Source organism: Balaenoptera borealis, assembly GCF_965194805.1.
Source record: "Balaenoptera borealis genome assembly, chromosome: 11".
Lineage (NCBI taxonomy): Eukaryota > Metazoa > Chordata > Mammalia > Artiodactyla > Balaenopteridae > Balaenoptera > Balaenoptera borealis.
Window position 1 is genome coordinate 111,933,082 of NC_138868.1, and position 18,090 is coordinate 111,951,171.

The 18,090-nt window shown below is 63.0% G+C and overlaps 1 protein-coding gene across 11 annotated transcripts in view; it reads left to right on the plus strand.

Annotated features, from left to right (window-relative positions):
- Positions 1-17,443, plus strand: part of GLB1L2 (galactosidase beta 1 like 2) — a 39,641-nt gene extending 22,198 nt beyond the window's left edge. For 8 of the 11 annotated variants that reach the window (XM_082342321.1, XM_082342323.1, XM_082342318.1 and 5 more), the window contains 14 exons: positions 638-730; positions 3,364-3,445; positions 6,905-6,975; positions 9,693-9,777; positions 11,184-11,321; positions 11,804-11,884; positions 12,258-12,364; positions 12,896-13,036; positions 13,258-13,329; positions 13,584-13,662; positions 15,471-15,558; positions 15,793-15,904; positions 16,300-16,416; positions 16,549-17,443. In XM_082342321.1, the coding sequence (XP_082198447.1) occupies positions 638-730; positions 3,364-3,445; positions 6,905-6,975; positions 9,693-9,777; positions 11,184-11,321; positions 11,804-11,884; positions 12,258-12,364; positions 12,896-13,036; positions 13,258-13,329; positions 13,584-13,662; positions 15,471-15,558; positions 15,793-15,904; positions 16,300-16,416; positions 16,549-16,848 (1,566 nt within the window). In that variant the 3' untranslated portion in view covers positions 16,849-17,443. Of the gene's footprint in view, positions 1-637; positions 731-1,399; positions 2,959-3,363; positions 3,446-6,904; positions 6,976-9,692; positions 9,778-11,183; positions 11,322-11,803; positions 11,885-12,257; positions 12,365-12,895; positions 13,037-13,257; positions 13,330-13,583; positions 13,663-15,470; positions 15,559-15,792; positions 15,905-16,299; positions 16,417-16,548 lie in introns of those variants that run through there. The other 3 variants (XM_082342324.1, XM_082342325.1, XM_082342320.1) reach the window with 2 other exon arrangements.
- Positions 17,444-18,090: the final 647 nt, after the last annotated feature.

The window sequence follows — 18,090 nt, forward strand, 5'->3', positions numbered from 1 at the left end:
ATTCCTCTGCCTGTAATCCTTTGCCCCCAGGCATCCATGGGTTTGTAGTCCCCCTGAAATGTTTACATGCTGTGACCCATCACTGCCTTCTGCAGCTTCCAGCCTGAGGTCCAAACTATGCCAACATTTTCTGTCTGATCTCCAAGTCAGATGAGACAGAAACTAGTCCCCTGGGGAGCCTGCAGACAGCCCAGAACATTGCAAACAAGTTCCATCTTGCTCCTTCTGTCCTCAGGGAGGGAACTGGAAATTGGGATGCGTCCTTTTGACTGCACCATGCTATGCCAGGGAGGGGGTGGGACAAAGGTGATTGAATCCATGGAATCTCCTACCGTTTTGAACATGTCTTTTTCTTGATTGGGTATTCACTCATTTGCTTAAACATTTGACTGGTTTCCAGAGCTCCTTTAAATTTATTTCAGTCAGTGTGCAGTTGTTTGTTTGATGTTTCCATAGGGGAACGAGGGCCTGGCGCTTCCTACTCCCTGTCTTACTGACACCACTCAATTATATACCAAACCTTTTGAGACTTGCACTTTCTAATGGGTTGTTTTGCTATAATTGGCAATAAGTGTGGTGACATTAGCTAGTACGGTTCCCACTACACACTCAGCTTCTGATTGTTCTCTTTTCCCAGTACAAGCATGGAGGACCCATCATTGCTGTGCAGGTGGAGAATGAGTATGGTTCCTACAACAAAGACCCTGCCTACATGCCTTACGTCAAGAAGGTAAGAGTCAACTTGGGTCACCTCTTCTTGGGGTGTTCTGGGCTCTGGTGCGATGTGAGGGTCTGATGTCACCCAGCACCATTTATTAACTGGTGAATCCTTTCTCCGGACCTTTATTCCAACAGGGTCCTCACTTATTTGCCCTCTATTGGCTGAGTTTAATGGGGATTGCAGTACACATGGGGCTGAGAGTAATGGAACTACCTTGATTGAGGGCGATGGTTGGAGGCCTTCCTGGAAGGGTGGGTTGCTGCTCTCACTCCAGCACCCAAAGCAGCTGCCCCACTGTCGGCTGCACATTGGCTTCATCTGGGGAATCGTTTAAGCTCACTGTGCCCAGGCCATATGCCATCCCATTAACTAAGGGTCTTGGGGGTGGAGCTCAGACATCTGATTCCAGCGTGTGGGTGGCTGGGAGCCCCTGACTGAGTGTGTGGCAGAGCAGGGAAGGGCAGGCCCAGGACGACACTTAGAAGGACAGGCTTCTGCTCAGAGGTGGTTCCTGTCACTTGGTGGATGAGACCTGGAATAAATGCATTCATTTTTCTAAACCCCCACTTCCTCTTCTGTGCAGTTGGGCTAACAAGAGGATTTGCCTCTCCACAGTGTGCGTGTAGGGAGGTTGCAGACGCAGTGCTGTTCCAGCATCCAGTGAGCAGTCAGTAAACAGGACCGTGATGTTACAGGAACACTGGTGTTTTGTACTTGGAAGGGTCGGCCCCCGTGTGAGGCGAGGAAGCTTTAAGTGGCCTCAGTGACTCCACTAATTTAATTAGAGCTGCTCCGGCCCCTGATGTCCTGGGTGGCATCCCTTCTGCTGTCACAGGCAGAGTTGTGTCCATCTGGAATTCCTTTAGTCCCTGCAGATGGCTTGTAGGTTCTTACCCACTCTCCCCTGCCCCCTGACCCCCCGCAGAAGCCCCCTGTGTAGGGGCAAGGCTGTCTCTGGGGAGGGTGGTGTTCCTGAAGCTGGATGGGGAGAGATCAGTCCTGACGGTCAGTCCCAGTCACACCCTGGCCTCCTCCTTGGGGTTGGCTGGAAGGATCCCGGCCAGGGCTCAGGCCAGGAGGGCATCTACTGCCCCAGCACAGCCCCCGAGACTCTCCTGGGCTGGGCTTCCCCAGCAGGTGCTCACTGAATCTCTGGGCTGCAGAGAAGGAAGCTGCCCCACTGGGGACGGGGGCAGCCCCGCAGAGACCTCCCCTGCCTAGTCGTGACCCTGGTGTCTGGGAAGGGGTGCATGTGAGACAGGTGGACAAAGGGACGCCTGTGTGGTCCCAGATGGACGGCCTGTCAGAGCCGCTCAGCAGAAGACTGCAGGGCTCCGGACGGATGGGCCGGGACCCCCAGGGCAGCCCACCCCTCCCTGCGTTGGTCCTCGCTGCAGCCACGCGCCCGGGGAGACGGGAGGGGCGCCTTGGAGGGTGCGGATCACAGGATGAAACTGCAGCAGGAATGCGCGTGATGCTGGGGCCGACTGGTGTCTTTCCCCTGGGAGCGGCGGCCGCGGCTCAGGAGTGATCACCATCCTCACTGAAGCCCCTGGGAGGATGTGCTCCTGAGTCGTGCGCAGCTTCTTCGCGGCCCTGCAGATGTGGGACTGCGTAGGATGGCCACGGGCAGGTCACTTTGCCCTCTGAGCCTTAGGGTCACCACATGCACAGCAGGGGCGGGAGCGTCCTTGTCTCGGCCCTGTGGGGAAGCAGTGAGGTGGTCGACACAGCCCAGCTCTGCCTGGCGGGTGGCGGGTGCTCGGGGGCAGCGACTGTCCTTCGCGGTGCAGGCGGTTAGTCTGTGCCCCTAGGAGATGGACATTGTCCAGTCGTGTTCCCCCCACCCCCCAATGCCGTGCATGGGGGGCCTGAGCAGGGTCTGCTGAGCATCGGTGACGGGCTGGCTGCTTCGATCCTGCACTTGCCTCCCCCGACGGAAGTCCTGAGAACGAAGGCCTCTCTGCTGCGTCCTCACGGCCTCCGGGCGGACGGGAGCCTTAGTCACTGCTCACTGCCTCACCTCTTCCCAAAGGAGTTTGGTTGAAATAAGCAGTCTTGTCATAATACCTGAAGAAGTGTCGGGAAGGTGCCCTTGCTGGGGTTTCTGGTCCGCAGGCCCCAGGCCCCGTGCGGAGCCCGACGGGGATGGACCGGCTCAGATGCGCACCTGCCCGCCAGCTCTGGACGCTGCAGCCCTTGTCTCTGAGGCTCCTCGCCCTGCAGTGAAATGTCAGGTGTGAGGCTGACCAGGACGGTCTGTGCAAGGCGCTCGCAGGGGCGCCCACATGATGGAGGTTGCTCCTGAGCCGCGGCCGCCGGTCGGCCCCAGCACCACGCGCATTCCCGCTGCGGTTTCATCCTGTGATGTGCACCCTCCAAGGCGCCCCTCCCGTCTCCCTGGCGCATGGCTGCAGCGAGGCCCGACGCAGGGAGGGGTGGGCTGCCCTGGGGGTCCCGGCCCATCCGTCCGGAGCCCTGCAGTCTTCTGCTGAGTGGCCCTGACAGGCCGTCCATCCGGGACCAGCAGCCAGCGGCCCGGCGCCCCTCGGGCCTGACAGCCTGCCGCGCGGTGGGAATTCAGTGTGTGACGTGGCAGGGGGTTGAGGAACAACAGGTTGACTCATGTCACTCCCCCACAGGCCTTGGAGGACCGGGGAATCATGGAGCTGCTCTTGACCTCAGACAACAAGGACGGCCTGAGCAAGGGGATTGTGGATGGAGGTACCCACCTGGAGGCTGTGCGCAGGGATGGGGACGGGGGACGGGACGGTGGCCTGGCCTGCCTGTGCTCCCCGGATGGCCTTAGCCACAAAGGAGTCTCTGACGCCTGTTCTCCTGTGTGCGCGGGGCTGGGCCGCAAAGCTCAGGGCCTTGGGCCTGGAGGGGCCGCGAGAGGTGGGCTTGCATGGCCGAGTCGCTGAGCACCAGGGACGCTCAGGGCCCTGCAGGACACGGGGCAGCGGACACGGTCCTACAAAGAGGGCCGGGCAGACCAAGTGCCGGGTGTCCCGTGGGGACAACTTACTCAAGTCCTGCCTGGGGCTGTGCGGACCACAGCGCCAGCCGGTCATCTGGGCGGCGGTGTCCGGGGGTGAGCACGTGGCCCTCGTCCCGCGTCCCCCTGCCCTCGCTCCACCTCTCTCCCTGTTACTGTGGACGCCCCACCTGGCACCGCTTCCGGGCCAGACGCTCCCACCTGGAGCAAAACCCTTTCTCCTGCCCTGCCCACGTCACCCGATTTCCCTGCCCTGGGTCCTTCCCGCCCGTACACGCCTGTGTAGCTGTTTCCTCCTGAGAAGCCCCCCGACCCGTTCCCCGCAGAGCCATCTCTCTCTGCCCCGGCTTTTAACCACGCTCCCTGCGTCCACGCTCACTGGCTCCCCGGCCCCTTTCCTGCTGTCTTAGGTCCTGTGATCATCTCTCCGCCGACACCACCCTTTTCAAGGTCGCAGTGACCTCCACCTGACACATTTAAGTTGTCGTGCTCGTCACCTCTGACCTGTCCGATGGGGCCTTTGGTCTCTTTTCTTCTCACTGGCCTTCCGGGGCACGGTTTCTCCGACCTTGACCTCGGGCAGCTCGGTCCTGTTCTCCTCCCGACAAGTTTCCTGTCGTGTCCACGCGGTGGTGCTGTGTCCCCGTGGCGGCTTCCAAGGCTCCCCGTGGTCCGCCTGGTCCGCCTGTCGGGTCAGGTCAGGGCCTGGGAGGGGCTGTGGGGCTTCGAGTCCTGCGGGCAGGACCCTCTGGAGGCGGGAGCACGTTTTAGCCGCCGGCGTCCGCAGAGGGGGCCTCCTGGGCTGCTGGTCCCCACGCCCCGTCCCCTGCAGGCCCTGCCTCTCGCCCCGACCCGGCCCCTGCCCCACGCCTGCCGCCTGGATTGACTTTGTTCAATTAGTTAAAAATATGATTACAGGAAGGCTTTCACAAGGTGTGAAAGTAAAACCTTAGAGATGCTTCTGAAGAAACACCGCGGAGCCTCCGCCTCCCCTGCCCAGGAGTGACCATTTTGAGCTGTTTAGCGTTCCGTCCTGGCTCTTCCTCCATGACTGTAAATCCCATGCAGAGAGAGCTCTGTACTTAGGGACGTAAAACTCTTGTTCCGGTTGAGGGCTCAGGTCTCTCCTGCCACCCTCGCCCCACGGCTTTCCTGGGGCGGCCCCGCCCTCACGCCCCCCGCCCTCCCCGGCCCTCATGGACGCGATGCTCGGGGCCTGCGTTTTGACACGTGAACGCGGCCGGGCGGTGCGTCCGGTGTCTGGACGGTGTTTGTGGTCGACTCGCTTCCAGTGTAATTATCTCATTGGTTTTCCTTTCCTTGTAAGTTCTTTTCTGTCCCTCCTTCTCCCTGTCTCTCTCTTCAACAAACACTTTACCAACAGCTTCCAAACCCCCATCATGGTGTTTTCAGGCGCCTCTGTGTGTCGGATTCTGATCCAGTCCGATGGCACCGGCGCCCCACTGTCCCCAGCCTGATGGCAGCCCGGGTCCCCTGGAGTCCCACGTCCTGGGACGTCGAAGCCGTCGTCCTGTCGTTTTCTTTGATCCGCTGTCGCTGCCAGAGGACGAGCGCATCCTGTTGTGGGATTCAGCTTCAGGGTGTCTCTGTGGGACCTGCCCCTTCGCGGATCTGACTTGGACAGTGTGATCCTTGTGGTGGCCTCTCCCTGCTGTGCTGTCCTGTCTCTTCTCTGGTTTGGTTGTTTGTGGGTCCGACGTGCGTGTTGCCCCTCTGAGCTGCGTAGCTCTTGAGCTTTTTTCTGTCTTCGCCGTTTCCTTCTACGTTCTGGGTGACCACCTCGACTTTCTTCTCCCAATCCTTCCGTTTCCTGCATCTCGTTCTTCTTGGATACATTTCTTTTCTCACAGCGTACTTGCTAACAGCTGTGACCAGTGCCCCCCGCTGTGGGGAACCAGGAGTGGGGTTTGGAGGGCTGTCTTTGGCGGGATTGACTCCGGAGGGGAGCCCTTTGGGCCGTCATGGCGGGTATCTGGGGGCAGGAAGGGGCAGGAACCCCTCCTGAGCTGTCCTCTTCCCGCAGGCCCTGGTGCCCGGGGCCGCCGTGCTTGGCTTTCCTGGGGGGCTGGCCACGGGGCGGTGGGGAGGCTGGAGGGCGGCGTGAGGCAGGGTCCGCGGGAGGCCTTGGGCTGGGGTGGGTGGTCACCTCTGCTCTCGCAGGCTGGTTACAGACCCCCAGACCCTTTTCAAGCTCCCGAGCTTTCCCTGAACCGTGGCCTCTGCTGTGTCTCCCGCCCCGTTCTTTCTCCCTGTGGCCCCACCTCCTCATCCTTCACCTGTATTCACCAGGCTGTCGGGGGGGTGATGGGAGCAGGTACACTGGGCTCCGAGGTTTCTGCCGGCTTGGTTCAGACCCGCTCGCTGTCTTCAGGGGTCTCCACTTTAGGTGAGGAGGGTCCGGATGTGGGGTCTTACCCACATCGGGTGGGCCTGCTTCCCAGCGCTGTGACCTTGAGGCAAGTTGTTTGGCCTCCCGGAGCCCCAGCTGTCGTTTGTCTCTAATCACTGGTGATCGGGGCTCGGGTCCGACAGGAGGGCGTCAGGGTGGCTGGGCGGCCAGGCTGGTCCGGTGACCATCCCGCCTTCCCGGGCGCAGCAGAGCTCAGGCCTGGCCATGCGAGACCCTCCGTCCGGGGGCAGGAGGTGGACAAGGAGCCTCAGAGCCAGCTTCTGCTCCGGGGTTGGCCACGTCCATGGCCGTGGGCAAAACATAGCACATCTTTCTCGGGCGTACCTTTCCCTGGTGGAAAGCCATGGAAAATATTGCTGGGGTGGGACAGAAAACTAGCTCTCATCTGAGATGTAAAAGGGGAATCTTCACTTAGATCGTCACCCAGTGCCGGAGGCTGGAGGTGCAAAAGTAAAGATCAGACTCTGAGCTCCTGCAAGGAGTAATGAACAGAAATGCACTCTGGTTGTAAAAATTCCATAAATCGAGCACAGATGCTTAGCAAGTGGATCTCTGTGAGGTCTGTGCTGAGTGGTGGAATTTCCAAGATGAACCGGCTAAGCCTCCTGGTGTCAGAGGAACTAAACTCTGGTTGGAGGTGGAAGGTGGTGTCAAGATTAGTTTATTTGCAGGTGAGTTGAGAATGGTCAGGGGAATTCTGAGTCCTCCTGGCTTTTGGGTGATAGCCGTTTTCTCTTCTCCTTTCCACCTGCAGCGCTGGCCACCATCAACTTACAGTCACAAAACGAGCTGCAGTTTTTAACCACCTTTCTGCTGAGTGTCCAGGTAAGTCAGGAGGTGAGCTGAGCTGAGCCGTGGTGTCAGGAGCTTAGCTGGGCCGGAGGGTCTCTGGGCCCAGCCTTGCAGCTCTCGGCCCCCCTTGCCCCTGCACGGCCCACACCGCACCCGTGTGGCCTGCCCCTGGCGAGGGAAGCAGTGTGACGGTTGCTCTGAGGGGTCGCTGTGTCAGCTGGTGCTGGGAGGTGGTTTCCAGCCTCCTGAGAAGGGGCCCTTTCTGAAGCTCTAGGCGGGTGTGCTCACAGAGGCCTCTTGACTAGAGTTCTGTGGACTCAATTTGGCCCCAGACGGGCTCAGTCTGGGCCCTGGGGATCGAGGGGAGAGACACGTCCCTGCCCTGTGTCTGACTGTCACTGGTCAGGCTGCTCTGGGCCCAGAAAGAGTGCTGTCATCTGCCAGGCGGGGGCCTGGCCCGCCCAGGCCAGAGGGGAGCGGAGCGTCCGGATGTCCCTCAGCATCCGTGGGGCTGATGGGAAGTTGCAGTGAAGTCCCGTTTTGTCGATTTCTCCTCTCCCCTAAGGGGAGAGGAGGTCCAGCTGAGGCGGCCCATTGGCAGCATGGAGGCCGCCTTCGCCCTGTGCTATGTACGGGGCCTGGGTGCCGCCCTGAGGCCTGCACCCGGCGGGGCTGTTGGAGGGTTCGCTCCCCCCACCCCGAGGATAGACGCCGGCAGGGGTGCTGGGGCGCCTCCCGTTCCGGCTACTCCTTTTCTAGAGCAGAGGTGGTGTCCAGAGGCTCGGCCACAGGAGGCCCGCAGGGCAGTGTGACGCCCCAGGGCTGAGGGCCACCATGTGCTGCTGTTTAGAGGGACGGGCAGGGGGTGCCCAGGAGGAAGCAGGATGGGGGGGCCCGGCGGGCTGCTCAGCAGATTGGGGGCGGCAGCGTGCAGGTGGGTACAGGCCCAGCCCCCTCCCTCCTTCCCGCACCCCGTACCGCGCTTGCTGGGCGTGGGTCCGCAACCACAGGCTCTCTGCCCTCGGGGAGTTTGTGACCCACTTGGAAGAGACGCGTTAGGTACGTAGTTGCACAGGATCTGAGTAGGGTCGTCCAGGACAAGGACGGTGCTGTGACCCCCAGCTTCTCTTCCCTCTTCTGTGAAGTGGGGATCGTGCTGGCACCTACTCGTAGGGCCGTATGCGGGTCAAAGGGGTGATGCTTGGAGAGCCCCCAGAAGAGCCATGCTCCCCACGGGCGCCTGCAGAGTTGTCCGTGGAGAGGTGGCCCCAGGCCAGCCGGCCTGTCCATGGCGCCTGTGGCCACCGGCCTCTCGCCCGCTGCTCAGCCATGTGTTTTCCTCCAAGAAGGGGCCGTGGACTTGTCCCTCTTCAGATCAGAGGCCCCTGCAGATGGTCACTGGTGGCCCTGCCCCCCTTCACTCAGGGTGTCCGGCTGCGCCTTGCCGGCCCGGCCCGTGTCCAGTGACGGGAGCCTGGACGCGGGTGTCTCTGGGCGCTTCCCAGGGCCAGGCAGCGTGTGCTGAGGGCTCCAGGTGCCTCATCTCATGTGACTGTCCCAGTAGCCACGTGACGGGCCGCCGTGTAGCCGTTTTACAGTCGAGGACACAGACTCCAGGACGGTGTCCCCCGGCAGTGGCAGGTCAGGGCATGTAGCACAGTTGGTGCCGAGCCAGCCCTGAGCCACGGTGACCTGGGCCATTTGGTGGACGGCTCAGCCCAGCCCTCAGGTGGGCCCCTCCTGGCACTGGAGGCTGCTGACCTGTGTGACTTAGTGACCCAGATGTGGTATGAGTGTCCCCTCGGGAGGTAGGCAGCCCTAAGAAAACCAAGCCCCGGGCCTTGCTAGAGAATTGTCGTGACTTATGTGGCCTTTCCCATGGCGTGGTCGGGCCCTTCTACTCAACAGGCCCTGAGCCTGCCGCCCCCTGGGCGGGGCAGCGATGGTCTGTGTGCACTGGGCCCGGACGCCAGGCCGACAGTCGCGGGCTGCTCGGCGCGGGAGGAGGGTTCTGTGGCGCGGAAGCTGCGGGGCCGCCGTCGGGCCAGCACCTCCCCCGCTGCTTCTGTGCACGTGGGCAGAGCGGAGCTGGGCCCGGGCCTGGCCGCTGCGTCCTGGGGGCAGTCCTGTGCAGCCTCAGGGCGCCGAAGCAGTGTTAGACCTTCCAGCGTCCTGGCCGAGGCGGCGGGGGCGGGGGGGGCGCCGGGCTGCAGAGCCTGCACTGTGGAAGCTGGAGCGCCCTCATGTTTTGGTCCAGTTTTGCGTACTTCTGTTGAAACCAAGCTAGACCTGGGAGAGGGGCCGCTCCACAGCCCCCTGACTCCTCCGGCCAGAGGGACGCAGCATCTGAGGGTCTGTGTCCATGGTGTGGCTCTCAGAGACGGGTTTCCCCGATAGAAAGTCCTCCTGCCCTGAAGAGGACACACGGGGCTAGATCAGCAAGCCGCTGTCAGGACTGCAGGTCAGGTGCTGTGTTCTTGCGAAGGCTCACCTCGGGCAGGTCCCCGGGTTCCCCGCCAGCGCCGCATGCAGCACCGAAACCCCATTAAGGCCCCGGGCCTGCTGTGCCCACTTTGGTAGCTCCATCCACCCCCTGCCACGTGGCGGCCGCACGTGGAGGACCAGCCGGTGCGGGTCCCCTGGGGGCTCCCCTGTGCTCTGCTGGCAGCGGCCCCGAAGGCCAGGTGTGCAGCCAGGGAAGGGTGGGGAGGACGGAGGTGCCGGCTAACTTCTCACTTTGTGGTGCGCAGGGCGTCCAGCCCAGGATGGTGATGGAGTGCTGGACGGGCTGGTTTGACTCGTGGGGCGGCCCCCACAGCATCCTGGATTCCTCAGGTGGGTGCTTGTGGGACCCCCGTCCAGCTTGTGTGCTGGCCTCAGAAGCAGGAATAAGTTCCAGATAAGCTGCTAATCGATGTGAATTAGCTGAGGGTGTGGGGCTCCGGGAGTCTCTGCGTGTACAGTCAGCCCTGAGTGTCCAGAGCTGTTTGTCTTGACAGGTGACACGAGCGGTCAGACACGGCTTTGGGGTGTCTCTGTAATTGCTCTGGAGTAATGCATGCCAATCGCAAACGTCTAGCCAATACAGGACGTGTATAAAGGAGAAATAAAAACCCCGGAGCCCAGAGCAGACATTTCGATGTGTGTAGTACAGGCACCCTCTGTCTCTCTGTCTGCCGCCCCGGGTGCACGTGCAGGTAGAGGTGAGGGCAGGTGAGGGCAGGTGAGGGCAGGTGAGGGCCGGTGAGGGCAGGTGAGGGCAGGTGTGGGCAGGTGTGGGCAGGTGAGGGCAGGTGTGGGCAGGTGAGGGCAGGTGTGGGCAGGTGTGGGCAGGTGAGGGCAGGTGTGGGCAGGTGAGGGCAGGCGTGGGCAGGCGTGGGCAGGTGAGGGCAGGTGAGGGCAGGTGAGGGCAGGTGTGGGCAGGTGAGGGCAGGTGAGGGTGCGTCTGCTCATCCACCTGCCTGTTCCAGTGGCCCAGCTGCCTACACTGTGCGGTGTGGATTCCACCCCTGTTCTGGAGAATGCAGAGAACCCCCTTGGGCCGGTGGCGTACCCACGATCTCTTATTGATGAGGACCTGGGTGCTTCCAGGGTCTGTGCTTACGGACCCCGTGCAGCGGGCGACCCTGCGCGTCAGTTTGGCTCACCTGGCGTGTCTCCCTGCGATAAGTTCCCGGCAGTAGCCCTTCTTCCTTCATGTGGGTTTGATCTGTGTTAACTGAACTGCCCTCCAGGAAGGGGACAATCCTCCCTCCACTGTTAAACGAGATGCCCATTCCCCACAGATTCATCAACACCAAGTGTTAAATAATGTCAGCGTTTGCTGTCTGATAGGTCCTTGTTTAGGTCTCATTTCTTTGACCAGTGCCGGGGTTTTAAACTCTATAGAGATATGTGTTAACCATTCATATTCCTTCTCCGCCGTTACTGTCTGTGTCACGGGCTCATTTTCCAGTCCAGGTGGGGCGGGGAGGTGGTCAGAACCGTGTCTCTAATTGGGTCTCGCCAGCTGAGCGTCGCCGGCAGGTGGGTGGGCCTGAGCTGCAGCCCGTGTGAGGTGCGGACTCGCCTGGGACTTGAAAGCAGCTGGAAGCCGGGCTCTGGGGCTGGGGTCCCGTCCCCCACCATGGACTGCGGTTGGGTTAGGGAGACCTAAGGACGGAGCTGTGAGGGGGACCTTGAGGGGGGCCGGGCTCACGGCGCCCCAGGCCCCAGCTCCGTGCGCCCTTCTCCTCCCACAGAGGTTCTGGAAACCGTGTCCGCCATCGTCGACTCCGGCTCATCCATCAACCTGTACATGTTCCACGGTGGCACCAACTTTGGCTTCATCAGTGGAGCCGTGCACCTCCAGGACTACAAGTCCGATGTCACCAGCTACGGCAAGTGCCCCCGACGCGGCGCCCCACACCCGTGCCTGGGCTCTCGCGGGGCGTCCCTCGGGGACAGCGGCTGGCATCTCTAATGTGAAGGCAAGGTTTTGTCTGGACGGTCACTTTTAAGCTGCCAGGGCCATAGGAGACAAGCCAGCTGACGTGCCTGGGCCTTTGGTTGCCAGCTGGGGAGAGGAGGGGGGCCCAGGCCGGGAGGGGAGGCCCTCGGGTGGGGGTAGCCCCTCCCCTCCTCAGGGCCCTGGGATGAGGTGACCCTGGCCCCTTGCCTGGAATGTAGGGTCTGGGCAGTTTGGGGGCATTCGGTCGCGTCTAGTGCGTATGGTATTTTGACTGACGGCTCACGTCACGTGTTCTGCCTCCCACGTTGCTGGGGCGAGGACCCCGCTGCCCCGCCAGCGCCCGCTGTCTCCGTTTGCCTCCACACTTCCGTCCTGGGGGCTGAGGCCCGTGACACGGCTAGTGTCTTGCAGACTATGACGCGGTGCTGACGGAGGCCGGGGATTACACGGCCAAGTACACGGGGCTCCGGGAGTTCTTCGGCTCCATCTCAGGTACCTGCACGCGCAGGTGCAGGCCCAGCTGGGCGCCGGCTGGCTGTTGCTCTGCGACCCCAGGAGACTTGCTTCCTCTCCCCCCAACCCCTCATCCCCCGCCTCAGCCCCAGGTGATGCGTGTGCAGGAACGAGGACAGGCAAGTCTGAGCGACTGTTCTCATCCGAGTTGGGGTCTTGCCGGCTTCACCTCCTCCTAGGTGTCAGGGTTCCTGAGGATGTGAGCAAGCCCCTGCCGACCTGCCTCCTGGCCTCGCCTTCCTGGCGGGGTCTCGGCGGGCCGGGAGGGGCAGGAGCTGGGGCAGCGGAGGCTGGAGGCGCAGCGACTGTTGGGGTCCCTTTGGGACGGCCCTGCCGTCTGCTTGTGTTGCAGGGGCCCCTCTTCCTGCCCCACCTGACCTTCTTCCCAAGACGGCGTATGAGCCAGTGATGCCAGCTTTGTACCTGTCCCTGTGGGACGCCCTGCCCTACCTGGAGGAGGTGCGTGCCGCTGGCGGACGGGCTGGCCCGGAGGAGGCGAATCCCAGGTCTCCACCGCCTTGGGCTCCACTCCCCAACCTCAGAGCTCAGAGGAAAGAGGACAAACGCATGTGGAGAAGCAGGAGGGACGGAGGGATGAAAGGAACCAGAGGAGGAGCTGGGAGCACAGCGGGGAGGAGGCAGAGAGGAGGGAGGAGGTCGGGCGCATCCCCCCGGCGCCAGCTCAGGGCTGCCGTGGTGCAGAGATGACACTGGTCACAAAGTGCCGAGGCCACCGTTCATAGCCTACCTTCTGTCCTTATCACATGCCCTCCGTCCCTGTCCCCGAGAGCCTTGCAGACTCTGACGAGAAACCAAAATCAGGATTGTGGAGCTTGATAGTGTAATAGAAGTCAAATAGAAAAAACGTTCCGCCCCCGCCCCTTCCCCTCGCGTGCTGACCCCCGTGGGGGCTGCCGGCTCCCCGAGCCCCCAGAAGGCGAGGCCGCCTCTCTGTGCTGAGCCTCTGCCTCCCGTCTCGTGTCTGTGCAGCCGGTCACCTCGGAGAAGCCGCTCAACATGGAGAACCTCCCGATAAACGGGGGGAACGGGCAGTCTTTTGGGTACACGCTGTACGAGACCACCATCACCTCTTCTGGCATCCTCAGTGCCTGTGTGCGGGACCGGGGACAGGTAGGGGCGACCCTCTGAACTGCTGTGACCCACCGCACACCAGACCCCTCCCCTGAGGCTCTCACGGGCAGCACCCGTGTGTGGAGATGGCCCATCCCCGCCGGCCGTGCTGCCCGCTGGAACCTGGGGCCTTCGTTTCGCCCCGGCCTCTGAGCGCTCGGCAGGGACCCCCACGCCTCCCTCCTGCTGACGTGGGTGGGTCTTGTCTGCTCCTTTGGCAGGTGTTTGTGAACACGGTCTCCATAGGGTTCCTGGACTATAAAAGGAAGAAGATTGTCATTCCCTTGGTCCAGGTTTGTCCCGGGGGTTGGGAGGCTGGTGCCAGGCACCTCCTGGGCAGGTGCGGCGGGAGGCCTGGAGGGAGGCCTGGACGAGGGGGCTGCTTGGCCACAGAGCTGGGAGTGGGCGTGGCTTTCTGATGAGCAGGGACCCCCATCCCGTCCTCAGAGTTTAGGGAGAACTGGGGCTCCACAGAGAAACCCCAAGGGGCAGCTGTGACCCGGTGGTCGGAATCAGGCTTCGTCAGCGCCCTCTGTGCTCCCAGCAGGGGTTCACGGTGCTGAGGATCTTGGTGGAGAATTGCGGGCGAGTCAACTACGGGACTAATATCGACGACCAGCGCAAAGGTGGGTCACAGCACACGCGTGGCTGTCCCTTCTCCACAGCAGCACCTGCAGGTCATGGAGGCTGATGTCATAGGTGGGGCCACGGGGGCCCATCGGGGGGAGGTGGGGTCCTGGAGGCCCCTGGAGGGAGGTGGGTCCTGGAGGCCATCGGGGGGAGGTGGGTCCTGGAGGCCACCGGATGGAGGTAGGGTCATGGAGGCCACCGGAGGGAGGTGGGTCCTAGAGGCCACCGGAGGGAGGTGGGTCCTGGAGGCCATCGGGGGGAGGTGGGTCCTGGAGGCCACCGGACGGAGGTAGGGTCATGGAGGCCACCGGAGGGAGGTGGGTCCTAGAGGCCACCGGAGGGAGGTGGGTCCTGGAGGCCACCGGAGGGAGGTGGGTCCTGGAGGCCGCTGGACGGAGGTGGGGTCATGGAGGCCACCGGAGGGAGGTGGGTCCTGGAGGCCACCGGAGGGAGGTGGGTCCTGGAGGCCCCTGGAGGGAGGTGGCATAGGACCTGTGCCTTCTTGGTTCTTCACACTGAGTTTCTGTTTCGATCCACCTTGGAAACCTCTCGGTGACCTCATTGGTGGTGGGGAGGAGGGCACAGGATGTAGATGAACAACATACATGCTCTTGGGGGCCCTCCCCCCGGGAACATCCCACTGGGCTCCCTGAACCTCCTCTGCTTGAACTTGCCTCTTTCTTATCATCTATCAAAATGTGGGTGGTTTTATGTAAGTTGTGAAATAGGACCTCGGACAATAAATCCTACCCTGGAGGAAGCCTGGTGCCCTCCTAGCTCTCGTGGCCGTTTGCTTCTGTCATCTCGGGGAAGAGCTGTGGCCCAGCCCCGGGGACTTCCTGGGTCCTGGGAATGTGCCCCTCCAGAAGGGCCTCAGTGTGCTTCCCCTCCCCTCCGCTCCCCTCCCCTCCCCTGAAAGCCCCCCGGGTTCCTCCCTAGGTCTCAGCTTCTTCCCTGAGGAGCTCGCGGTGCTGGCCGCCCTCGCTTCCTCTGTTCTCCTGGGGGCAGAGAGGATGGCAGCCTGGCCCTGGTCGCAGGCCCTGCCGTGGGGGGTGCAGTCCTGTCCTCTGGAAGGGTTCAGGGTTCACAAGTCGCAGACCTCCTCTCCAGAGCCGTGTGCACCCCCTACACCTGCACCTGCAGTTCAGGAGGGTCTGCAGCCCTCTGAACACCCTCAGCCTGTCCGGGTTGCCAGTCTGGCGACGCAGCAGCTCTGTGACCGAGAGGACGCAGGACACGCAGTGGGCCCCACCCCGAGGTGCTGGGAAGTCACTGTTCAAGTGTGTGCAGTGCCTTAGCCTTGGGTGTCCCGGCCATGGTGCTGTGTGTTCACAATTTAGATACTTGAAAAAAAACCTTTAACGCTGGCTTGTGTAGAAGATTTCTGGCCGAGTTACTAGGTCTGTTTCGTCTGGGACTCCACTGAACAGACCTCGAAGCTGGGCTGGAGCCGCTGTGACCTCTTGATCACACGTGTCCTTTTGGCCTCCTTTCATGGTGTTGGAATCCTCAGCCCCCAGAAGGGAGCGCCCCCTCCCAAGGGCCAGAGGCTGACACTGCCCTCGGGCGCCGCCTTCCCTGCGCGCTGTAGGGGGCCTGGCAGGCGCTGCTGTCCCGTGCTCTCATGGCTTTGGGGCTGCAGGCAAAGGTTTTATGCGTGCAGAGAGCCCCCTAGGGGTGCTGGCCCTTCAGCAGGAGTCCTTTGTTGAACTTTGCAGAAACGTTCCGTGTATGTGCCCAGCCGGCGGGTCAGCTGTCCCCCCCACCGTCGGCCTCGCTCAGTGTCTCTGCCTCGTCCCCCCAGGTTTAATCGGAAATATCTATCTGAATGATTCTCCCCTGAAAAAGTTCAAAATCTACAGCCTGGATATGAAGAAGAGCTTCTTTCAGAGGTGGGTCCTGCCCTGCGCAGCGTGGGAGCAGCTGGACGGGCTGCAGGAGAGCCAGGAGGCCCGAGGCTGCCCCAGCCTTGGTGCCGCCCCGCAGCCCTCCCCCACGGCCTGAGAACCGGAGCCTGAGCGCCCCCGCCCCTCCCCCTCCCCCGGCTGCCACTGCTGTGCCGGTTCACAGGGCGGGGAGGACCTGAGAAGGTGCCCCCCACCCCTCGTCTTCTGCCCTGCGCATAGGTTCCACGCAGACAAGTGGAACCCTCTCCCGGACGTGCCCGTGCTCCCTGCTTTCTTCCTGGGGCCGCTGTTGGTCTCCTTCTCCCCCCGTGACACCTTTGTGAAGCTGGAGGTTTGTAGCCCCGCCTGCCAGCTGCTCTGGGCTCCGCTCCTTGGGCCCCAGCCTGGTGCTTGGCCTCCTGGAGCCCCCATACCACGTGTGCCCGGAGGGTCTCCGTCGTGGCCTCCGTGGGTGCGGGAGGGAGTCAGAGCAGAGGAACCACCTGGTGGGCTTCTCAGGTCCGGGCTCCGGTGGTCCAGTCTGAGCCCGGGTGCCCTGCCGGGGCTCAGCACGAGAGGGAACGGGATCCGGAGCTCCCCGCCCGTTACCGAGCGGCTGTCGGAATGAGTCTGGTCCCTGGGAAGCTGAGAGGAGAGCTCACGGCCTGTGTGCGCCTCTGCCTCCCGTGTGACTCTATGTTCGGTGGTTTATGTAGTCAACTAACACCTCCTCTCCTCTGCTTAAAGGGCTGGGAGAAGGGGGTTGTATTCATCAACGGCCAAAACCTTGGGCGCTACTGGAACATCGGGCCCCAGGAGACCCTCTACCTCCCAGGTGCCTGGTTGGACCAAGGCCTCAACCAGGTGGGAGCACTTTTCCTGGGACCCCTTCTCATCCCTGCCCTCCCTGTATCATGGTGTTTCTCCGGGGGCCCTTGGTGGGCAGGGGAGGACGGAAGTTCTGGCCAGTCCCTTACGAGTGGGCCCCTGCTCCAGCTCCGAGACAGACTGGCCGTCTCCCCAGGTCATTGTCTTCGAGGAGAAGATGGCGGGTCCGGTGGTACAGTTCACGGAAACACCCTACCTGGGCCGGCGCCAGTACATGAACTGAGCGGCCCCCAGGCCTCCCGGCGGGGTGGCAGCAGGCCCTCCCTACTGACCGCGGGCCGGCCTGCTGCTGCCCCCTCTGTCCCTCCCCTCGGGAGCCAGGCCTTGGCCCTGCCCACGGCTGCAGTTCAGACCCTCCCCTGCAGAACCGGAGAAGCGAGATGGGGGCAAGGGAGGGCCCCTCTCTGAAGAGCTTCCCGGCTCTGTGGCTGGTGCTGTCCGACTTCGCTGCTCCCGCGGGCGGGATGGAGGGTCTGGCTGGGACTGTCCCCCGTGGGGTGAGTGGGGCACAGCTCCTGGACAGTCTGCTCCTCTGAGTGTCCCTGTGGGCCCTGTTCCTGAGCTGGGGGGCGCGTCACCATTTGTGGAGGGTGGGGGCACCTGGGCCAGCCTTCTCCGCCATCCAGGGAGGAAGTCGGTCCGGTGGAGGGACCCCGGCCCCCTTCCACCCCACTCGGATCGCCTCTGACGGTCAGGAACGCTGGGCCTTACCTCCCAAGACAGCGTGTTTCCCTCTCATTCCGCGAGGGGCAGCGTCAGCCCAGGAGGAGAGGCAGCTGCTCCGGAGGGTCCAGGAGGCCACGGGCAGAAGGTGTGGCCGCAGGGGCCTGGGCAGGAGTGTTGGGGTCCTGGGGCCCCCGCCCTGGGCCAGGCGGCGGGGGAGGGGCAGCCTTCCTTCCAGTTGTCCGTCCAGACCCCGGACAAGCCCCCCCCGGGATGAGCCCCGGGTTTGGGCTCAGGTTCGCTGCCTTGAGTTGCGGTAAAGCCACAGAGTTGCATCCGATCCTCCTTGGTGGTGTTTGTCTTATCCCGCGTGTGCCGGGCACACGGCTAGCCCGGCCGTCGCCGTTCCGGTGTGGTGGGCGGGGTGGGGCTGTGCTGGGTGGCCAGGAGTGGCACGTGTGCTGGCCCCGGCGCTGAGTGTGTCTCCCCGGCGACGTCTGGATCCTCCTGCCACAAACGGACGGTCTCCAATCGTAGTCCAAGGGGACGAGCTGATCCCTCCGGGAGTGGGGGGACCGGGTGGGGAACCGCGGGCTGAGAGCCTCCCAGCGGCGCCCTCCTCCCCAGGGCGGGAGCCCGTGCGTGGCTTAGGAGGGGTCTGCACAGGGGCAGTGGTGCGCAGCCCCTGGGCCCAAGAGCGGAGCCGGGTCAAGGGCAGACGGTCACAGGGGGCTGGGCCCGAGGGTCCCGCTGGGGGCAGAGAAGTGGAGCTTACTGAAGCGAGCCTGGTGGACCACGGCTGGGGGGCCCCGTCCCTGATCTCGTCCAAACTCACCAGCTCTTCCTGTGCCGCCGCGAACGGGGAGCCTGGGGCTGAGCGGTGGGAGCGGGCTCTGTGGACGGGGCCAGCCTGGGCGCCGAGCCACCCTGCCTGGCTTATGCCGCGTCCCACGAAGCGCGTGGGGGGCTTCCGCTGGGGAGTGTGCA